This window comes from Agelaius phoeniceus, chromosome 5 (assembly GCF_051311805.1).
Source record: "Agelaius phoeniceus isolate bAgePho1 chromosome 5, bAgePho1.hap1, whole genome shotgun sequence".
Lineage (NCBI taxonomy): Eukaryota > Metazoa > Chordata > Aves > Passeriformes > Icteridae > Agelaius > Agelaius phoeniceus.
Window position 1 is genome coordinate 70,504,249 of NC_135269.1, and position 17,473 is coordinate 70,521,721.

At 48.5% G+C, this 17,473-nt stretch overlaps 1 protein-coding gene across 4 annotated transcripts in view; it reads right to left on the minus strand.

Moving 5' to 3' along the window:
• Positions 1–609, minus strand: part of PODXL (podocalyxin like) — a 46,847-nt gene extending 46,238 nt beyond the window's left edge. For 2 of the 4 annotated variants that reach the window (XM_077179280.1, XM_077179279.1), the window contains exon 1: positions 438–608. In XM_077179280.1, coding sequence (XP_077035395.1) covers positions 438–492 — 55 coding nt within the window. In that variant the 5' untranslated portion in view covers positions 493–608. Of the gene's footprint in view, positions 1–437 lie in introns of all 4 variants that reach the window. The other 2 variants (XM_054630974.2, XM_077179281.1) reach the window with 2 other exon arrangements.
• Positions 610–17,473: the final 16,864 nt, after the last annotated feature.

Here is a 17,473-nt window from a genome sequence, read left to right on the forward strand (position 1 = left end):
AATCGCTGCCTCCAGCAGCATTCCCCACTCCTCTCCCGCGCCATCTCCGCCTCCCGTTCCGCGGGTGCAGCACCTGGACCGCTGCACGAACAGCCCAAAAATCCCCCCCGGCTCCATGGGACCCCAAAAGCGGGATGGGAAGCTCGGCTCTCCCCAGAGCCCGAACCCCCGAGCGGGATGCGGGAGGGCAGAGCTGGAGCTCATCCGTCCCTCCGCAGAACCGAGCGGCACTGCGGCTCCAAGCCGGAGCGCTGGATGTGCCCCGGCTGCCGATCAGAGCCGCGATAAAGCCGCATTCGGGCTGCGCCCCGCGTCCCCCGGCTGCTTTTCCTCCAAACTCGCCGATAGTGACGGGAAAAGCGGAGCGCGGCGAGAAGGCGAGGGATGCTCGGAGCGGGGGAGAAGGCACGGGAAGCGGAGGGGCGGCACTCACTCACCGAGCAGCAGCGGCAGCAGCAGCGGCAGCAGCGGCAGCAGCCCCGCAGCCCGCATGGTGCCTCGGCGCGGCCGTCCCGGCGCGGCTCCCGGCGCTCTCTCCCGGCGGGGCGGGCGGGCGATGCCCTCCCTCCCCCGGCCCCGGCCACGGCCCCGGCCCCGGCCACGGCCCCCCCTTCTCCCGCCGCCGGGGGAGGCGCAGGACGGCCCCGGACCGCCCCAGCCTCCGCCCCCGGCGCGGGGGGAGAGAGCGCCGGGATGGGGATGGATGGGGATGGGGATGGGGATGGGGATGGGGATTGATGAGGATGGGGATGAGGATGGGGATGGGGATGGATGTGGATGGGGATGGGGATGGAGATGGAGATGGGGATGGGGATGGGGATGGGGATGGGGATGGGGATGGATGGGAATAGGATGGGGTTGGGGATGGGGATGGATGGTGGTGGGGATGGGCATAGATGGGGATGGGGATGAGGATGAGGATGGGGATGGAGATGGGGATGGATGGGGATTGATGGGGATGGGGATGGATGGGAATAGGATGGGGATGGGGATGGGGATGGATGGGGATTGATGGGGATGGGGATGGTGGTGGGGATGGGGATGGATGGGGATGGGGATGAGGATGAGGATGAGGATGGGGATGGGGATGGGGATGGATGTGGATGAAGATGGGGATGGATGTGGATGAAGATGGGGATGGGGATGGATGGTAATGGAGGTGGGGATGGGGATGGACGGGGATGGGGATTGATGGGGATGGAGATGGGGATGGAGTGGGCAGTGAGGAGCAGGGGATACGCCTTTGGAGGGGATCAGGGAGATTTCGTTGGGATGTGAGGTCTGGGGAAATTTGGGCTTCTCAACTTCACGGAGGAATTTGGAGGGGCTCATTGGAGATGGGAGAGGGTTTAAAAGGTTTGTTGGGATGGGGATCTGGGGGAGATTCAGACTTCTCAACTTTATGAACGGATTTGCGTGTTTCATTGGACTTGGGAGGTTGGAGATTTGTTAGGATGGAGGTATGGGAGGGGGGATTTGGGGTTCTCAACTTCCTGGAGGGATTTGTGGGGTTTCATTGGATTTGGGAAGTTGGAGAGGGTTTAAGGGGTTTGTTAGGATGTAGGTATGGGAGGCAGAGTTCAGGGTTCTCAACTTCATGAAGGGATTTGGGTGTTTTGTTGGAGTTGGGAGGTTGGAGAGAGTTTAAGGGGTTTGTTAGGGTAGCTGAATGGAAATGGGGTTTGGGGCTTTCAACTTCATGGAGGGATTTGGGTATTTTGTTGGAGTTGGGAGGTTGGAGAGAGTTTAGGGGTTTCATTGGAATTGGGAGGTTGGAGAGGGCTTGGGGTTCTTTAGGACAGGGGTATGGGGGATTTAGGGTTCTCAACTGCATGGAGGAATTTGAGAGTTTTGTTGGCTTGGAAGTTTGGAGAAGATTTAGGGGTTTTTATTGGTATTTGGGGTTCTCAACTGCATGGAGGGATTTGGGCGCTTCATTTGATTTGGGAGGTTGGAAAGAGGTTTAGGGGTTTAGTTGAAGAGGGGCTTTAGGGGGATTTGGGTGTTTCTTTGGAGTTAGGAGGTTGGGGAGGGTTTAGGGGTTTTGTTTGGATTGGGATTTGGGGTTGCCAACTGCTTGGGGGGGGGGATTCAGGGTTTTTTTTTAGGGTTGGAGGGTTTGGGCTTTGATTGAGGTGGGGATTTGTGGAAATCTGGGGAGAGGATTTGGGATTCTCAACTACCTAAGGAGATTTGGGGGTTACATTTGATTTAGGAGTGGATTAGGAAATTTGGGATTTCCATTGGGATGGGGGCTTGGGGTGTGGTGGGATTCCTGCCTGCATGGAGGGAGTTTGGAATATTCATCAGGATGAAGACTTTGGAAAGATTTGGGTTTTTTGTCAGGGTGGGCCATTTGAGGGGGGATTTGTCATTCCCATTTATGTGGAGAGGGTTTGGGTTTTCATTGGGTTTGGGATGTTGGGAGGATTTTGGATTTTTATTGGAATGAGAGGAGTGAGGATGATTTGGTATTTCAATATACATAGGAGTGATTGTGGGAGCTGAGGGTGGATTTTGGGTTTTTATCACGGTGAAAACTTGTGGGGGATTGGGAGTTTTAATCTGGATGATGGTTTGTAAATTGATTTTGGATTCTCACCCACATGAACAAGGATTTAGGATTTTTGTTTGGATGCTGACTTGGGGATCTCTTTGGGATTCCTACCTGCATGGCAAAAATGTGTGGGTTTTATCAGGATGAGCACATGGAGGTGGATTTGGGATTTTCATCTGGATGGGGATTTGATTTCAGATTCACATCCAGGTGTGGGTTACTTGAGGATTTTCATCCATAGCGGGTTCGTTTGGGGATTCTCAGCAGGGCTGGGGGTTTATTTGGAGTTTTCATCTGGAGGTGGGATTAATTTGGGATCACCTTTTGCACACAAACCCTGACCTCTCCTCTTGCCCCCAGAGAATGAACATTTTCATAGGATGTTTTCTGGGAAAAATTTCCACCTCTTTGAGAATGTCTCAAAGGAAGCCATGCACCCAAAGCATGAAGGACAAAATTATGATCAAATCTTGGCATAGTTTTGTGTTGAGGCACTGCAAGTTGTTTTGTGGTGCTCAGGCAAGGAGTGCTCACTGCAGCTGGGAGGAGACTGAAAATGAGCTCAGGGCTTTGCACTGAATCCTCCTCTTGGCTCTGCTGGATCCAGCCAAGCCAGGAACCTTCCCAGCCTGGACCCAGAGGTGGTAAAGACAACCTTCACTCCAAAAAGGGCTTTTCAAACACGATTCTCTTGATGCCTTCAGTTAAAGGTGGACTTTATTCTTGTTGCAAGGTCACCTTCAGAAGATGAGGAAATGCTTGGGGTTGCTGGCTCAGCCCTCCCTGCTTTGCATGTTGTCCCCAGAAAAGGTTTCTTGTCCTGATTTAACTGCTGGGTCAGTTAATAACATTTTTTAATACAAAAAGAGAAAAGAAATACAAAAATTTAAAAAGTAAAAACCTTCACAAACTGAAAGAAATTAATTTACAACTTTAAAAAATCTCAAAATTCTAAAAATTAAAAAACATATAAATTAATATAAAAACAAAATACACAAACATTAAAAAAAATCATAAACTTATGATTATGAGAGACTTTCCAGGTGCCTCAGCCCAGCCTCACTGTGCACTACACGGCAGCCAAAACTGTGAAACTCAAGTTGCAATAAATGAATGAAAGTGTTGGTACACATTATTAGTCCTGACAGTATCAGAGATGCCATTCCTTCTCCCCGCCGAGGAATATTTTAATAACAGATCCCATTCACACTCACACTCTCCCAATTTTTGGTGTTAACTTCCAAGCCAAGACAGCCCAGGGAAAAACCTGGGCTGCTTCAGTAGAACAGAGATTCTGGGATAGAGAGGAGGGAGGTGATGCTGAGCTCCTCAAATTCTCTGTTTATGGCACCAGTGCCCATAAAACACTGCAAAAATATCCTTTGGCTCATTGCCTGGGAGATGGGGCTTTCCCCAAGTGTGCTGGGTCTCCTCTCTAACTGAGGGCTGTGGGAATAACAGATAAGAACAGAGCTCCCTTGGCAGCAGCCTAAGGAAAACAGAACAGAACAGTCTGAAATCCACTTAAAAGTCAGGCTGGATTTGGTTTTATTGTGTGATGTTTGTAACTAAAGAGAGTTAGGAGAAGAATTCTGTCTGGTTGGTCCCATCAGCAGATCTGGGCTGTGCTGGTCCTTTGGCCTTGGGCCTCACCCCCTGAGCATCTGAGTCCTTCTAGATTGCTGGTTTGGGATGGAGGTTTTCTCTTAATTATCAGAAAAGGCAGCCTGGCACTCACACAGGGAGTTTTGTGACTTCTCAGCAGACTTGTTGGACATAACTCTCTTCTGTTCCCTCAAACCTTGGCTGCTGGCAATTACCATGGTGGCTGAAACAACAGCATGGCCTCCACTTCTTGGAAGCAGGGATTCATCCAAAAACATGGAGCTGAGCCTCCTTTTGCAGGAGGGCAGCAGGAAGGTCTCCTACTATTCCTGCTGCTTTGCAGGGTACAGGCACCTTCCCACTTGTGCCAGCTCCAAATCTGCCTCTGCTGGAAAGGGGGTAATTACTGAGGGTGTCAGATCAGGGCTGTGAATCATGAACAGCTGATGGCAAAAAGAAAGGGATATTTAGCATGACTGCTTCAAAAGCTGGGTATCTGATAAAGTACATCCCAACCATCAGCTGGGGGAAAGGTCAGGAAAAAACCTGAATTTAGGAAACTGGGCACTTTCTGGGGGTGTCAAAAAGGCATTGTCAGTCTTTGACACACCAAGACATGCAGCATTGCTAACTAGAAGCTTTTTCACCAATATCCCAGCTCTGGAGGTTTTCCTAAATACCAAAACCACAGAGCCAGGCTTTTGCTTTCAACTCCAAACATCAATGTCTCAGAGGTGAAGGGAAACCCTTTGGAGAATGGCCTGCACATCTGTCTGAGAAGTGGGAGCCAAAAATAAGAATTTACTTTAAAATGTATTATTGACATTATGATTATTTAAAATCTCACAGGCTTAAGTGAGTCAAGTGTGTTTTTAATTCTGACATTGATGTGGCTGCACACAGGTTCACATTTACCTAGGTCTGTGTGTTCCAGCCAAATATTTATGTAAGGCTCTGAAAGAAGAGCACAGGGAGTCAGTGGTTTCAAGGTATGCAAGTCAGCTGGGCTGAAACCCTCTCAGGAGGAGGAGGACTCCACATGACACAAGATTTCCTTGTTGGGGAAATCTCAAAATGTTTTTGTGATTCCCCACAGGATACAAACACCCCATTTCTTCTTCAGTTTAGAAGAAAAGTGGACAAAGGAGAGGAAAACATAAAGTAGGAGGTGCTCTTGTGCTGGGATTAATTCCCTAAGACAGTTTTATCTCTTCTGCACCTTGTAATTCCTTCTTGGCTGCATTCAGATTTGTCACAACGTTTGACTGACGTCTCCAGGCAGCCTGGCAATATTTACCCTGGCAATATTTACCTCTTCTCACAGAAAATGACCGAGGGAAGCCTGCACAGCTTGAAAATCCTCGGGCTGAGATCCAGCTTGGGATCATTTAACTTGCCAGTAATCCGATTTCACTGAATGTCGTCACCTATCTCCTTGTGAGACCGGGCACAAAGTAATAACGTTTGGAATTCAGATTTGGGGTTGAGGTGGGGAAGAGGAAGGGCTGATACCTCTGATGTGAGTAACAGTGTGAGCAACAACCTGTGGACTCTTGAGTTGAAGATCACCAGAGGCTATTTCAGGAAGGAAAGCAAAAAAAAAAAAAACAAAGCCAAACTACTCTCCTTTCATCAAGAGACAAAAATACCTGTAGCCTGATGTTTGTATTTGTATCTCAGAAGATGGGGAGTCAGAAGTGTCACGTGGGAATCTGTTCCTTAGCCTGGACCTGACACAGGAGAAGGAAACAAAATGCAGCTTGCCTCAGGAGCAGGAATTGTCTTGAGAAAGCCAAGAACAGCCCGGGATACTGCTCACAATGCCAGCTGTCTTTTCCTGAAGAGGCAAAAATCCTATTGGTATTAGACAAAGATTTATAAAATCCAGGTTCAGCCCTCAGTTCTGAAATAATCGCCTGATCTCAGCTGTGATTTATTTTGAAGACTTCTGTTCTTCCACTTTTCTCTGCACTTGATCGTTCAAACAGGTGCAATTTCTGATTCTCTTGGGTTTAACTTCCCAAGAGAAAAATCGAGGACTGATTTTCAGCAAGCTGCCAACATTCCTGCCAGGGAATCTCCTGCAGTGTTTCACTGCCTTCTTGGTAAAGAAATGCTTCCTCATGTCCAGCCTGAACCTCTCCTGGCACAGTTTGGAACCATTCCAACACCTCCTGTCACTGGATATCAGGGAGCAGAGCTCAGCACCTCCCTCTCCACTTCCCCTCCTCAGGAAGGTGCAGGGAGCAAATCAGACAACTCTTTTTCCAAGGCCATAGTGAATGGATGACTCCTGCTCCAAAATCCTTCCTGTTCATCCTCCCCACAAACTCCTGCAGACGTCTGTGGGCTGTGGAGGACCAGTGGAAGACCTCTAGAAGAAATTTGGGATGGATTGCACCATTTTGCTGGACAAGGGATCAGCAACACTTCCTTCTAGATGGAGCAGGGAAACTCCTTGAAGTCCCAGTCTGGATTCAGTGGGAATTTCCCAAGATGACCCTTAGGTGCAGCACACCTCTACAACCTAAATATCTTCTGCCACTTGGGTCCCCACTGCTCTCCAAACTCCAACTCCACATTTCTTTGGAGTGGCCCTGCCACCACCTCTTCCCTTTGACAAAGATCTGTCCCAAAAAAAGCCTGGAAGTTACCAGGGCAACCTGCAAAGGTCCGGCAGCTTGGATCATTGTTTGGGGCTGCAGCAGCCCTGAGGAATTCACTATTTGTTTTAGAGATAAAAGCTGCAACTTCCACACATTCTTCTTCAATTTCACTCTCCATTAAGTGCATTGCCCTGTCATAACAAAGCTCATTGAATTATTTGAGATGAGGGGAATTTTTCGGAGCCTGGAGTGGGGAAGGGGATGGGAGGGAGATCGTGGTTTGCCTTTGTGGATCCCCTCCATGGAGCCTTTAGGATGTGGTTGGGGCTTTGTGAGGGTGCCTGGGGGGGCAGTGAGGGTTGGGAGGGAGGGCCAGAGGCTTGGATTGGGTTGGTGGCTTTGGGCAAACCCCTGTTTGTGTCTCTGTCCTTGTCCCTGTCCTGTTTCAGTTGCTGTTCTCCTTGTGCTTTTTTAGACATGGATAAAAAAAGAAGAGGAAAGAAGGGGTCAAATGAAAACCTCATGTCCCAGAGTAGTGGTTGACCCCTCCAGTTCCTCCAGCACTATCAAAAATCTGATTTCCTCTTCCTCACTCCAATGTCCACTATTGGACACTGGTGCTCCCAGCTGCCTTGTGAGCAGTTTCCTTCATGCTGGTGCAAGCCATGGGCTGCTGAGACATGAACCACCTCAGATGGTTTCCTTCCACCCCCAAAACCTCTCCCTGGATATCAGCATGGTAGAGTTGTGAATCCTGTGTCACCCCAGCACCCCCAATCCTTATGCTGGTGTCTGTTTGTGGTAAATTAAGGTGAGAAAGGTGCTTTTGGAAAGGGGAATTAACTTCTGTAGTGGGAATTCAAGCTAGGCCAGGTGAGTCACTTCTTGCAGTCAGATGAGGTGAACCCCACTCCTAAGTCTCATTTCTAATGCTCAGGTTGGTTTAGTTTTTAAAAAGCCATTTTCCCTTCCAGCTCCTCACTTTCTCCACAGAAGCTCTGAGTTACATCCTGCATCTCAACAAGATTAACAAGATGGTCATGGGCTGAGTTTATGAAAGGTTTTGACATTTACAGACAGAACATGCAGTGGAAATAATAAATGTTATTATTTCCATGAACCAAAGCTTTGTACAGATAAACACATTTTCTCTTTCTCTTCCTCAGCTGTGAGGGGTTTTTAAACACTTTATGTGGAGCTCTCCTATTTAAAGACAAGGCTGAAAACAAACTGGGAGCTAATTGAAACACTGCTTCCCTTTTATTTCCCTACTTCCATGTTTCAGGGAAGAGTAATTTAAGGAGTTAGTGGAAATGCGTCACTCTCATCAGCAATAATGGGAATTACAGAAGGACAGTGGTTGCAGGGTTGGCAAGGATGGAGCTCAATTTCCCTGCTGGAGAAGTGGAGGGACAGGAGAATTCCTGCTTGCACCAAAACCTGTGGATAAAGTACTCTTCAGGAGAGGTCAGCTGCAGCTGTCTCCTCCTGCAGTTGCAAAAGAATAGCAATAAATAGCCAGGGGAAAAGGGGAGATGCAGTGAGGTAGCAGGGGAAATCTCCATCCAGCCAGCTCCTCACCATTCCTGCAGTTCTGTGCAGGTGCCCACACCAGCAGCACCCCCAGCATGACAATTTTTACATGGTGTTTGAAAAGGAAAGACAGTTCAGAGCTTCCCAAGCAGCTGGGAAAGGAAAGATTATGAAGGTGTGAGATCCTGTCATCATCTCCCCTCTGCTAGTGCTGGGACTCCCAGCCAATGCTGACCTTGAGGAGGGTTTGTGGTGGTTTCCCTGCTGCAGTTGGGTGCTGGTGATCTGTGATGGCTTTAACTTCTTCTGTGGCACTCAGATGTAGGATTAGTTAGGCAGGAGTTATTAACCCAAATCATCCCAAATGTGGAGTCACTGCTGATTTGGCTTAAACCAAACTGGGTTTAACTGCCCAGGCACTGGGAAATTGTTGCCAGGAGACCTCCTTGAGATTGCAGAATGCCTGCAGCCTCTACCAGTAAAAAGAAATTCTCCTTTCAGCCTGGGACGTTGGCAATGAGATGGGGTTTATTAGAGCTAAGGAATATTACTGCTCATTCTTGTGGTTCAGATGGATCTCAGGAAGCTCAAATGGATTCAAAAGCTGCCTTTTGCTCAGTGCTGTGCAAACAGGCATGGAGAGCATTCCTGTCCCAGCACAGCATAAAGCCACGTCCTCCTGGCTGTGTTAAGGATGCTAATGAGGTACCTGGGGAGCTGACATTTAGTGAAGGACAATTAGCAGCATTCACAACCCTCCACCTTGGTATTTTACATCAGAGGCAGCCCTGCTTCGTGCCTCAGCCCTCTGCTACCTGCAAGAGGAGGGGTTCAGCTCACAGACGCAGGAGGTGATGGCAGGGGAGTTGCTTTGTCCTAAAAATGTCAGTTTTGGCTCTCAGGTTGAGCATCCTGAAAGAGGGAGATCTGCAAGGGCACTCTGGCTCTCTGCAGGGTGATGGGCTGCAACTCTACCAAGATAATAAAAAGAGAAGAGTTAAAAGCCAGAGTGGAGAGAAAAAGAAGGGAATTAAATAAAATTAATAAATGAATCCCCAGCAATCTGTGGTTTGTGGCCTGATCTCCTCTCTCCAGGGTGGCTGGTGGGAAAGTTGAGTGTCCAGGAGAACACTCCAGATGTGGTCTGTGTTTCACTCTGCTGAGATTAACAATAAAAGGAAATTCTGGGGAGAACAGGGGGCTGGGCTGGACCTGCTCCTGTAAGGAACATGGTGGGAAGGCCCCTGTTTTGGGGAGAGCTTTGCTGAATTTCTGGGACTGAAGGAAGTTGTCATTATGTTGTGCATCCTGTGTGTGAGGGAGAACTGAAGACAACATCTGCAAAAGATGCAAAAGGATCATACAAGGCTTTGACCTCACTCTCCAGGCTGAATCTGATTGGTTTTCCTGCTAGCAAATGGAAAGTCCACTCAGAGAAAACCTGCAATTCCTTCCCCAACAGGCTTGCAAACAGCTAGACCTCAACACACCAATTGCAGTGACCATGCTGGAGAGGTCCCATGGCTCTGGTGATGGGGTTTTGCATTTGGGTTGGGCAAATCAGGCAGCAGGGGATGAAGAGGGTGTGCTTTCCATGCTTTGTCTGATGGACCTAGTCCAGGATCAGAGCTGGATCCCAAAGCTGCAAAGAGCAGGGTGGAACTGGAATCCACACTATTGATCTCTATCTGCACTTTGGTCTCTATTTCATGTGTCTTGGTCTGAACCAGAGGGAAGACTTAGTCTCAGTTCCCATCAGTGAATGCTCCATATCCACTGTAAAGCTCCTACAGCTCCTGGCTCACCAGCAGCTGGACTTTTTCAAGGCTCTCTCTCCTTTTAGGGTCTCTCCAGTCACTGGAGAGGATGGAGATGTTTTCCTCCATTGCCCTGGGTGGGATGAACAGAGAGAGATTAACATGGACGTTCATTTTTTTCTCTGGGACATGTGAGATGAGGCACAGCTGCCCCCTCACAACCCATAATAACTTCCTTCATACTTGGAAATATTTAGGATCCTGAGTCAACAAGGAAAATGTGAAATCTGTAATATTTCTGTATTTATAAGCCTCTCTGGACATGGGGTCCAGCATTGAGATGATCAGGGAAGGCAGGGTTGCCCACCCATGTGCAGCAGCCATGCTGATGATACCTGGAGCACCCAGGGGGGAAGGAAAAGGATGGTCACAAAGGTGATAAGGGAGATGCAGCACTGGGGAGAGCCAGGTAACCTTGGAAGAACTCCCAGCCCTTTTGTCCCCAAGGTCCTGAGAACAAAATTAGTTCCTACTCAGACTTTAGGAACGTGGCTATTTAATGTAAAAGGCTTCATCTGGATCAATGCAAACTTCCTGCTTCAGAAGGTGGAAAAACCTCTGTGGAACAAGGACTGTGAACACAACTGCTGTCCCATGAGAATCTTCCCTGCAGGAAGAGCCTCACCTCCCTCAGGGCTACTGAATTCACAGGGTACATGACAATCCCAGATGTTGACTCCTAATGCTGCTTTTCAAGATGCTGGATTGAAGAACAGGTTGATGTTGTAACATTGTAGTTCACACACTGAATTACAAAAAAACCCATTCCATTTTCTCCAAAAAGAGTCTGTTTGTCCTCCTCAAACTGTTTGCTTTTCTCTTTCAGGTGTCTGCATGTGATGGCATTACAGAACAGCATTTAGTCCTGCACACAGGAGGGCAAACATGGAAAACAGGAAATATTATGGCCATTTTCTACAGATAACAAACCAAAATATGGTAGGCCCGACCTCACCCTCAAAGCCCTCCCAACTTAGTTGTCCTTTTTGAGGACTGAACCTCAGATGAGTGAGAACCAGGGAGCCAAACTGCAGTGACCAGCCCAGGCGGGGATCTCTCTTTTCCTATTTTTATGTGACATCACTGAGTTTTCCTGATGTGCTTTCCTGGCTCCTATAGCACCAGGCAGGGGTGGACTGCTCATTCTTCATTAAAAAGCACAGGATAATCACAGGAAATAGTCAGAAACAAAATGGAAGCCTGAAACCTCCTCTGTTGTATTAGTCACAGACAGTTTCCTCTCCAGCGTGCAGTGGGTTTGATATGAGACATTTATTAGTCAGTGAATGAGAGAGATTCTCACTGCAGGGTGCTTGTGCATGTTCTGAGAATGGTAAACAGAGAAATCCAAAGCAGAAAGAGGAGTAGGGAAGGAGAGGAGCAGGAGGTGGTGAGGAGCTCCCTTTTTCCCTGAGGTCACTCCTGGCAGGACACAGAGGCACAAGACAGCACGTATCCAGGAATAAATGAAGTTCTTCCTCCTTGACTGTTGTCATCTCTTATTTACTGGCCAAAGGACACTCTCCAAAGGCATGGCACACATCCCACCACGCCTCCCTGTGCTAAAGAACAGCTCTCCCTATATTTAGCATTCCCCATCTCCCATTGTGTGGCTGCAAACACATCCCAACCGTGCTCCATGGGCACGCCAAGGTGGGGCTTGGTGGTTCCTGGTGGACACTCCCTATTTTTAGCTATCAGATGGTGTGTGGATGTTTGTCAGCTCCTGGCAATTCTTTCCAGGAAACAGATCTGGACACAGTTTGTAGCTCCCCATGATGTAAAGTCCTGCACATTTTCTCCTCCTGGTGCCAGCAGGATGGAGGAGGAGAGAAGGGTTGGAGATGTGTCCTGCAAGTGGGCTGGGTGGGATAAGATGAGATGATTCCCCTAGGGAAAATCAATCCAGGCAGAGCTCTGGGGACTCAGTGAGAAGAGGAGGCTCTGGGGAGACCTTGTTGCATCCTTTCAATACTGAAAAAAGATGGGAACAAAATTTTCAGCAGGGCCTGTTTTGATAAGACAAGGGGTGATGGTTTTAAACAAAAGGGGTCAATTCACATTAGCTCTAAGGAAGAAATTTTTACAAAAAGGATGAAAAAATACTGGCACAGGTTGCCCAGAGAGGTGGTAGATGCCCCATCCCTGGAAACTTTCAAGATCAGGCTTGGAGGAACCTGCTCTAGTGGAAGGTGTCCCTGCTCATAGCAGAGGGCTTTTAGAGGTCCCTTCCAACCCAAAGTATTCTTTGATTCTATGATTTAATGCTTGATCCTCTTACTATTAGGCACATTCATTTTCTCACAGGGTGATGTGGACTACAGGAATGCCTCTTGTGGGAATTCTTCCTGACAGCACGAAAAAGCAGCAGTTGGAACAGTTTGAACAGTTTGGCCAGTTTGAACCTCAGGAGTGAGGCCATCCTGCCACTGGGCACTTTCTTTTGCTGGACCCTGTCAAAAACATGGCTGAGTTGGCACATGGGCAGAATCTGATCTGATGGGACTGATCCAACTCCTGGAGTGATTCTTCTACTGTCCTTATTCAGAGGCTGCAGTGGAGTAATTAAATGTCTAAAGCTGGGGAACAAAGGACAGGAATGTGTGGCTGATTTTCCCAGAAGAGTCGTGGTGCTGGTCCTGCTCTGCTCAGACTGATCTGGCAAAGGGGGTGAATAGTGAAACCAGCAGAGATTTATGGTACTGAAAACTCACCAGGAAAACCTGCTGAAGGATATTCTTCCCAGTCTGCAGGAAGTGGGCAGGAAAAGGGACAGCCTATATTTGATGTTGAAAAGTGAAAAAGATTGCACATGAAAAACAAAAATAAAAAAGCAGCCTGAGCATACAGAGGCCCCAAATTAACCATTCCCAAGGAGTCAGCCTTGGAAAGAGTGAAATGTCATCACTGCACTCAGCCAGAGTCAAAAAGGTCAAATAGGAGTTAGAGTTTATGAGAAGAATATGGTTTAAAAAACCCCACCTGGGCTCTGAGCCCTCGTGTGGGGGGCACAATGCTGATCCCACACCTCAGGGGGATACAGTGGTGCTGGGAAAGGTAAAAGCACCAGGAACCATTCCAAGCCCTGAATGGCTTCTGTGTAAGAATAGACTGGGTGCCCATTGTCTGCAGCAGAGAAAGCTGAGCAGGAGAGCAGCCCCTGGGTCACAGCATCCGGAGGGTGAGGGGGAGGAGGAGGAGACAGGAGCATTTGCTCCTTCCCCCAACTGCAGGAGCTGGGCAGCATCCTTCAGCCAAGCAACAGCCAGGAAGAGCTCAGGTGTGGCTCTTGCTGCCTCAGCATGCTGTGGAGAGCAGAAACATGAAAAAAGCTGAAAAAATTTCATGGAGGACATGAAATTCTGGTGGCATGAATACTGGTGGCTGATGGAAACGATGCTCTGGGCCACCACCCTCGTGCTGGAGCTCCTGGGGAGATCTGCTGTTGCTGCAATTCTCATTCTGCTCTCCAGGAATATTCCTCCATTCCCATTCTCCCCCTTTATCCAACCCTGGTTATTTTGGGGACCTGCTGGTGGCTCCGGCCAGGCTTTGCTGAGCTCCAGGGTGGTGGCTGTTATTCCCTGAGGAATGTGACCTGAGGGATCTGACAGTGAAAAGAAGCACAGTAGAATGGCGTCAAAAGAAGAGCCAGGGGAGCCCCATCAAACAGCAATTATGAATTGAAACCAGCCCAAAAAATGAAGGTTTGAGCCCCCAGGGATGTAGAAAAATCTGCTTTCCTGCAGGGATCAAAAGGAGTCAGGGATACCCAGTGAGATGGCAGGGAGAACCCAGAGTTCCCTTGAGAGCGATTTCTCCCTCAAAACCCCAACGAATTTGTAGGGTTTTTTTCTTGGAAGCCTTCTGAGGAAGGGGATAAAGAGGCTCTCAGTTCTGGGAGCGCAATCCCTTCTCTGCTGGAGGGGGCAGGAGGCTTAATGCAGCCCGGCATCCCTCCCTTTCCAGCCCCCAGACACAAAGGCAGAAAAATGCCAGGAATTTCCCAGCGCCCTCCCCAGACCTGCTTCCATCTCCCTTTCCCCCCCTCGCCACCTCCTCCGGCTGGGAGGGAGGAATACTAATAACGAAATAGGGATTTTTAATAGGCCCCTTGCCTGGTCACTTTGGGATTGAATGCTGAAAGGGATGGACGTGACCAACCATAAGGAATGAAGCTTCTTCGAGTCCCATTTCTTGATTTTGCTGCTTTTGTTTTTGTTTCTTTTTTTTTTTTTCTCCCAATTTCTCCCCCCTTTCTACTCCCCCTTTCTACTTTTTTCAGCGCTGAAAAAATTCCCCTCGGCCCCTCGCCTCTGTTCCTTTCCCTTGGAGTCAGGCTGCAGCTCTAATCACTGCAGGGTGATTAGCATGTGAAGGGGGAGAGGAAAACAAAATCTTTGTTGCTGGCTGGTGGAGCCGGAGCAGCTGTCTGGATGGATGCTGGCTCCTGTGGGATCCTCCCCACCGCCTCTGATCCCTTCCATTGTGGATTTTTTTCCTGTAAGAACAGGCAGCACACCAAGGAAGGGCACAAAACGGGATGGGGACCAAAGTCAGGGCAGGTGGGCTGTGTTTTTTGTGGGGAAAAACCAGAACGTAATTTTTGTTTTCAGATTTGAACTTGGGAAGAGTAGGGGGGGACAGGGACTTCAGTGCTGTGCCAAATGAAAGGATAATTTGTAGTGCCGACCTCAGTGGGAGCGGGAGGCACAACACAGAGCCCTTTGATGAGTCCAGGCTGGGGATGGAGGAGGTGGATGGAGCTGGAGGCTGGGAAGGGAGAAAAGGCAAATGCCATGAGTTAGGTGGTGCTGGGTGTTAAAAATAGGTTAGAAACTGTTGTAAAATAGTTGATAGATCGTTAAGCATGTACTGTTAGTGGGGTTATTATATTGTTAAAGGGGTTAAAAGAGTAGTTAAAAGAAATAGGGTATTCAACATACCAATACACACCTCAGTAAAGTGCATCATAAGCCAGCCTGGACAGAACTGTCATGGCCAATCAAGCACCTTAAACCTTCATGCAAATGAAGGATCCAAAAAGAAATCAATCCAAAGGGACAAAATACAGGATATAAAGGGGATTCTGACTCACTGAATTGTGCTGCTCCATCTGGGACATTGGGGACATCACTACAGGCCTTGCAGCATCCCTGATGGGAACGCTCCTGCTCGGCCCGCGGGCCCCCACACTTTAGGCCTTTCTTTTTATTGTAATAAATGCTGAAATCACTCTAGTACTGCAAGCCTGCTCTCGTTTTTAACATGTACTGTTAGTTTGGTTATGGTAAAAGGGGTAAAAAGGGTACTTATAAGAAATTACACCTCAGTAAAGTGCAGCACCCCCAAGCGAAACGGGCCAGCCTGGACAGAACTGTAATGGCCAATCAAGCATCTTAAACCTTCATGCAAATGAAGGATCCAGAAAGAAATCAATCCAAAGGGACAAAATACAGGATATAAAGGGGATTCTGACTCACTGAATTGTGCTGCTCCACCTGGGACATTGGGGACATCGCTACAGGCCTTGCAGCATCCCTGATGGGAACGCTCCTGCTCGGCCCGCGGGCCCCCACACTTTAGGCCTTTCTTTTTATTGTAATAAATAATGAAATCACTCTAGTACTGGGAGCCTTTTCTTGTTTTTAACACTGGGGACAGTGGGATGGGGACCTCTCAGAGTCTCTGCTGGTCAGAGTGACCCTAAGATGTGTTAGAAAGTCTCTTTTCTCAGCCTGGCAGTTGAAGAAGGAGTCAGGATTCCTCGGCTGAGGTTCTCAAGGTTTATTATTTCTTATCCATAACATTCTTTCTCTGGCCTGCTGAGATCTGTCCAGCAGGTCAGACAGAGGCACACTGACTGCCCTCAGAGCAGTGTTATCTTTTATACTAAAAACTGCGTGTACATTATTTACCATAACTTCCCAATACCTATCACCTGTGTTAGACAGTGAGCTTCTACCTTAAACCAATCCAAAAGTGCCAACATCACCCAGAAGATGGAGGCTAGGAAAAAGAAAGAAGAAGGACAGGGCACACCCAAATTCCTCCATCTTGGGACCCCTAGCCCCCATTCTAAAAAACCCAAAAATCTATTTTTCACCCTGTGACAAACTAACTATTATTCTACTTAAACTCTCTTGACTTGCAATTCTTCCTATAAAGGTGGTAACTTGCTCCATGGGTCAAAATCAAAGTCACAGGTGTCTTGGGTTCTGTGCCAAGGTCTCTGAGTCCCCTGGGAGGGGCTTGAGCCATCCAGGACGGCCAGAGGGATGTCCTGGCTTCTGACAGGGACCCAACCTGTGCAAGACACCCCTGTGCCCTGTGAGAGAAATCCTGGCCAGCAGAAGATGATGAAGGGCTGCCAGGTGGACAGGATGGTTTTTGTTCATCCTCCCCAACACCTTGATGAGTGTCATAGATGGATACTGAGATGATTGGCTCTCGCAGTTAAGAGATAACTATTGTGTGAATATTAAGAAAAGCTTTAGTGATGTATGGTTATGTTATTGTAGTTTAGATGTCCTCTGTTCTCCCCATAGTTCCCTTTCCCCCCCTGTATTGTTGCCATCAGACAGCCTGGGCTGTCTAGGACAGGTACAAAGAAGCTGCACGTGTCCCTTGCATGGGGCAGTTGGGAATGGAAAAGCTTGGTGCTTAGGGGGTGAGGCATGGCAACACCTCCAATCCAGTTACAAGAAAGCAGTTTCCACCGAAAAATGGCAAAGAAGAGCTGACTGACAGACTTTGGGAAGGGCCAGGGCTGGCTGATGAACCCCCAGGGGTATAAAAGACTGAGCATCCACCTTGAAGATGAACCAGCTGTGTGGTATGCACGACAGGCAGTTCCCAGCACTGCAGCTTTTTCCTTATGGAGTCCCTTGTTATATTTTTGTTAAGGTTTAATGAACCTCTTTAAATTTTCAAAGTGAGCAGTAGTTTCTCCCAATGAGCGATGAATCCATGAGGAGCCTGCAGCAGCCTGGAGCAGCAATTCCAGCCTGAGGTTGGACAGTGACTCCAAAGGGACATGTTAGTGGGGTGGAAAACAGTGTCTGGTATTTGTTAGGAGGCTCTGATGGGAACACTGCTGCCTCTGGGGCAGGTATTCCCTGCAAGCTCCAGAGCTGGCTGTGCTCAGCCCCTCCTCCCCTCGCTCCAGGTGTTTCCTCCTCTGAGCTTGATAATGAAATCTGTGAGCCCAAGCCAGTTTATATTTAGTTTCCACCATTGCTGGCAGCGCCTAACAAACAGCAGCAAAACACCTCTGGTGGGTTTCCAGTCCCTGAGGCTCAGGATCTGTCTCTGTGGGGGCAGGAGATGGGGTTGAGGGATGGGAACAGGGGCAG